Genomic DNA, 6,000 nt, shown 5'->3' on the forward strand with positions numbered 1-6,000 from the left:
AATTAATATGAAATGCTATTTCATTGTTTTAATTTGTATTTTTCTCGTGACTGATTATGCCAAGAATCTTTTTATGTGTTTATTGGCCATTTGTATATATTTTCTTAAGTGTTTCCAAGTCTTTTGCCCATTTTTTAATTATGTGCTTATTTTTTTTAATATTGTTTTGTAGAAGTTCTGTATATATTATGGATACAAATTCAGTGACAGAAATATGTAGTGTAAATATTTCCCTGTGCGTAGCTTGCCTGTTCATTTCCTTTACAGTATCTTTAAACAGAGACCATATAGCAAGTTTTTAAAAACAATTATTGTGTTTTTAATCTGTCCAAGAAATTTTTGCCTGCCCAAAGATTGTTGAAGGTGTTGTTTCCTTCTAGGAAATTTATTGTTCTAGGTTTTACAATTAAGTTATGATTAATCTAAAATTTAAGAGGTTCTGGTTGAAGTTAGTTTTTCCCCCATGAATATCTGGTTGTTTTTTTTTCCATATGAATATCTGGTTGTTTTTTCCCATATGAGTATCTGGTTGTTCCAACACTATTTATTTTTATATATTGATCTTGAATTCTCTAATCTTGTTATTCACTTATTTTTATAGGTTTTTTTATTCCGCAGGGATTTTCTATATATATAATCATGTCATCTCCAAATAATAATAGTTTTACTTCTTTCTTTTCAATCTGTATGCCCTTATCACATGTATAGATTCTTATGACCATCACCACAGTCAATATACAGAACAGTTCCATCACAGGGATTCCTCATGTTACCCTTTTATAGCCTCGAGAAGCTCCTTTTCTCCATCCCTCCCTAATTCCTGGCAATCACTAATATGTTCTCCATCTCTATAATTTTATCACTGCAAGGATGTTATAGAAATGGAATAAAATACTATATAAACTTCAGGATTGTTTTCTTTCACTCAGTGTAATTCCTCTGAGATCCATCCAGGTTGTAGTTTTTTCTTTCAGTTGTTGAATAGAGTAGTTTAGTATTCCATGGTTTGGATGTACCACCATTTGTTTAACAATTCATTTGGGTTGTTTCAGTTTTTGGCTATTGTAGATAAAGCTCCTGTGAACATTCCTGTATAGATTTTCACATAGGTATAAATTTTTCTTTGGAGTAAAGACCCAGGAGTGCAATTGCCACCCTCTTTTTCAGAGTGGCTCTGCAATTTTACATTTCTACCACAATTGCATGAGTGATCTAGTTTCTCTGCATGCTCATCAGCATTTGATTTGTTAGTATTTTTATTTTTCAAATTCTTACAGGTGTATAGTGATACTGTGATTTTAAGTTACATTTTTCTAATGACTAATTTCTCTTCAAGAAATGTTTGTTTATACCTTTTACTGAGTTTTTATGATGGCTTTTATCATATTTGTTTCCATTTTAGTAAATTGTTTCATGTTCGACCTGTAACCCAAGGAGATGTGTACAGAGCTGAAACTGAAGAAATTCCTAAAATATTTCAGGTAAAAATATGAAATTATAATTTCAGAAGATCTTTTACCTAAGTACTAAATACATTTTTTGAGGTAAATATATATTCACCAATGCTTTTATACATTTGAAATTTGTATGGACAGATACAAATCTTTTTTTATCTTCTTTCTTTTACCATTCCTAAATAGATACTTTATGCAAATGAAGGTGAATGTAGAAAAGATGTAGAGATGGAACCAGTACAACAAGCTGAAAAAACTAATTTTCAGAATCACAAAGGCCATGAGTTCATTCCTACACTCTACCACTTTCCCGCCAACTGTGAGGCCTGTGCCAAACCTCTCTGGCATGTTTTTAAGCCACCCCCTGCCCTAGAATGTCGAAGATGCCATGTTAAGTGCCACAGAGATCACTTAGATAAGAAAGAGGACCTAATTTCTCCATGTAAAGGTAAGGCATGAAAAATTTTACAATTTAAAACAAATTAGAGCCCTAGCTGGTTTGGCTCAGTGGATAGAGCATAGGCCTATGGACAGAAAGGTCCCAGGTTTGATTCCAGTCAGGGGCACATGCCAGGATTGTGGGCTCAATCCCCAGTAGCACAGGAGGCAGCCGATCAATGATTCTCATCATTGATGTTTCTACCTCTCTCTCCCTCTTCCTTCCTCCTTGAAATCAATAAAAATATATTTGGGAAAAAAAACACACTTGCACAAAACAAATTAGAGAATTACATCCCAGTAACTTTTTCAAGTGTAGCATTTTCTATACCAAGTTGAAAAAAGTATAAGCTGTGAAATATATGTCTAAAGAACCTTTGTTGCAAGGTAGTTTCTACCTCCATTGGTCTGGATCCTTCTAATAAATACAGAACATGCTCAAATTTAAGAAAAAAAGGTTATAAGAAGTAACATTTTGACACGGTGGAGCAACATATAGCTATCATTTTACAGTTCTAGATTTGGCTTTGAACATAATGTCTTTAAAAGAGAATCACCCATTTGTAAAAAAAAAAAATTATTATTATAAATTGGAGAGAAGAGCTATAGGTGAGTTCCACTATATTCCACCCCTTGAATTTTTCCCTCTGACTTGTTTTCTTTTTTTATTGATTCAGAGAGGAAGTGAGAGAGATAGAAACATCAGTGATGAGAGAGAATCATTGATTAGCTGCCTCCTGCATGCCCCACACTGGGGATCAAGCCCCCAAACCAGGCATATCATATGCCCTGACCAGGAACTTAACTGTGACTTCCTGGTTTATAGGTTGACACTCAACCACTGAGCCATGCCAACCAGGCCTGATTTGTTTTCTTTTTATCTGGTTTTCACTGCCTGGACCAGCATACTGTATCATAGACAAAATATATATTTTACCAGAGGTAGCTAGAGGGAAAGAATACAGAATATAGGTATTTTAAGATAAGAAACTTGTGTTCTAAATACACATTTATTTGTTTCACTAATGCATTTATTGTATTTCTGATTTTACTTACTTTTTCTTACTAGTTTATAACTAGTGTTTTCTTTTTAAATTTCAGCCTTAATTATATTAAGGGGAAAGGGATACTGTCCAAGCTTAATTAAGCATACATAGTAAATCTTTTCAGATTTTAAGAACTTAGAAAATTATGCATTTAATAGGGCTTTTTTTAGATTTTATATGACTTTAATTGTACTCTTTTTTTTCTTAACATAGTAAGTTATGATGTAACATCAGCAAGAGATATGCTGTTGTTAGCATGTTCTCAGGATGAACAAAAGAAATGGGTAACTCATTTAGTGAAAAAGATACCTAAGAATCCACCATCTGGTTTTGTTCGTGCATCCCCTCGAACACTTTCTACAAGATCCACTGCAAATCAGTCTTTCCGGAAAGTGGTCAAAAATACATCTGGAAAAACTAGGTAAGGATTGAAATGCTTACCTTTTTAACAGTGTGAAAGTGATGAGTATCGTATGTAGCTAGGTATTTATATATGACTAGAAATGACTTTACAAATTAGTTTAACTGATTCCTGTTAAATAATACTTTATATATCATATTTATTTACTTCCATGTCAAATTTTGTCATTGGTTGGTATACATGGCACATATTTAGCCCATAATGGTTTTTGTTTTGTTTTAATAATTTTTTATTGTTGAAAGTATTATATATGTCCCCTTTATTTCCCCATTGACCCCCTCCAGCCCGCCCCCGGCCTCCCCCCCTTTCACCCCCCAGGCCCTCACTGCCCTATTATCTGTGGCCATGGGCCATGCATATATGCATACAGGTTCTTGGTTGATTACTTCCCACCCATAGCCCATAATGTTTTAAAAATCTTGTAGTTTATCCCTTTTTTAATATAAACAGATTTATATAAAACTTTGCTCATTTTTTATTTTTAACTATATTGACATAGTGGGTTTTTTTTAAATCAAAATTATTTGGTATTATCAGTGACTGTGATGTTACAAATAAACTTCTCAGTAAGTTCTCTTTTTGACATGACTAAATGAGATTCAAAGGAATTAGATAACTTGAACAAGACCACACAGCTAACTAGTTGCATAGTCAGGATTGGAACCCATTTTCATCTAATTCTAAAGCCTATGCTTTTTCTCCTGTACCAAATACCAACTTTTGCTGGAGTGTAGTCCCTATATTAAGAGGGGCATTTGACTCTAAAAGTGAGACCTATCACAGATTTGCCTCTCTGTAGAATCCTATATCAATCCCCTCCTGTATAGGCTAAAAGCTAGATCTAAAATTATTTAAAATTGCTTTTTATTGCTTTGTAAAATGTGTGTGTATATGTATATGTATACACACACATACTAGTATATGCACACATATATGCATATATATACATACTAGTATATGCATATATGTGTGCGAAATATATATGTTTGAAATAGAGTAGAAGCAAAAAGGAGATAATATTAAGTGTATTTTTCCATTTTCTTGTTTTTCAAGTTTTGTGTGTTAGTTATTAGATATAAAAATAATGTAATTTACCTTTCCCTACAACTGAGTACATTTTTTAAATTATAGTTTTTCTTTTTCCCCACCAACAGTTAACCGTGTGACCTAGCACCTTGTGGAATCGTATGGGATGCTACCTGATAAACCAGGCTTCTTTAACCATGCAGAACAGACAGGCTGTTCCTTTGACACAATATCACAGGCTTCAGGGTTAAGATTGCTGTTATTCTGTCCATGCTTTGGCACAAAAGCACACCAAGGGTTTTTTTGTTTGTTTGTTTTTTTGTTTTTGTTTTTTTTATTGCGGGTTTGCCTACAGGTAGATTAGATTAATTATTACTATGTAATGCAAGTACAATTGGTGAAAAGCTTAGCTAGATATATATATTTTAAAAAGGTGCTGCCTTTTTGAATTTCTAAGAAAACGCCTGTCAATCATGATAGAACACAGTTTCCTCAGATGAGTAAGAGGAAGGGACTTTCACTTTTAAGTGGAATGGCCATCACTATCAAGATCAGCTCATGGAAGGAGTAAAGAAAATATCTCAAAATGAGACAACTGCAATTTTTTTTAATGACTTCAGTTTTTGTGCTCTTGCAAGACTATACAAAACTATTTTAAGAAAGCAGTGACTTCACTTGACTTCAGTGCCCTCACTGTAGAATTTAAAAGCCTTATTGTTGATTGCCGTGGTGGACTTAATGGAGAATAAGTATCTTACATTATGCTTTACAAAATACTGTATGTATTTCAGCAAATTTGTAGATTGGTGAATGGGAGAAGGCAAAAAATATTACACTTAATCTATGCATTTTTGCCAAGCCATATTGAGTTATTTTACTACTAGAGACTTTAGGAACTAACTGTAAAAAAGAACCAAGTTTAAAAACATTTTGTGGGGTACATCATTTCTGTAATTGTATAATGTATTTCTTTGTGGTTTTAAGTGATAAAGACATTAAGTTAACAAACATATAAGAAATGTATGCACTGTTTGAAATGTAAATTATTCTTAGAACACTTCAATGAGCGTTGCATTGAGCTTTTAGTGCCTTAATTTGAGAGAATTATTTTACTGCCATGTCTAAATATAGAAGTTTCAAAAAACATATTTTCAAAAAATTATGTCAGTGAGTTTTTCATTGATATTTGGTTTAATTTTAAATATTTAGAGGTTTGTTGGACTTTCATAAATTAAGTACAATCTTTGCATCAGACTACCTGCTAAAATAATGAATGACTTTATAAAACTGCAAAACATGTAGAAGGTTGCACCAATATAAAAGAAAATTATGGCAATACATCTGTGATGTTTTCCAGTTAACATAGGAATTACCAGATAAATACTGATAAACTCTTGTGCAATAGCAAGAGTAGATTTGTATGGGCAGTATGATTTATTGTTTATTTTTTTAACCAAATACCTCCTCAGTAATTTATAATGGCTTTGCAGTAATGTGTATCAAATAAGCACTGGAAAACTGATTCGTCTCTAGGATGATATGCATGTTTCAAGTGGTATTGAAAGCCGCACTGATGGATATGTAATAATAAACATATCTGTTATTAATATGCTAA

General features: G+C 32.7%; 1 protein-coding gene across 2 annotated transcripts in view; it reads left to right on the top strand.

Moving 5' to 3' along the window:
• The window catches only part of ROCK1 (Rho associated coiled-coil containing protein kinase 1), a 128,363-nt gene extending 122,363 nt beyond the window's left edge, over nucleotides 1-6,000 (top strand). For both annotated transcript variants that reach the window (XM_079784531.1, XM_079784532.1), the window contains exons 30-33: nucleotides 1,403-1,481; nucleotides 1,641-1,902; nucleotides 3,152-3,359; nucleotides 4,514-6,000. In XM_079784531.1, the coding sequence (XP_079640657.1) occupies nucleotides 1,403-1,481; nucleotides 1,641-1,902; nucleotides 3,152-3,359; nucleotides 4,514-4,517 (553 nt within the window). In that variant the 3' untranslated portion in view covers nucleotides 4,518-6,000. The remainder of the gene's footprint in view (nucleotides 1-1,402; nucleotides 1,482-1,640; nucleotides 1,903-3,151; nucleotides 3,360-4,513) is intronic.

Source organism: Cnephaeus nilssonii (genome assembly GCF_951640355.1).
Source record: "Cnephaeus nilssonii genome assembly, chromosome: 11".
Lineage (NCBI taxonomy): Eukaryota > Metazoa > Chordata > Mammalia > Chiroptera > Vespertilionidae > Cnephaeus > Cnephaeus nilssonii.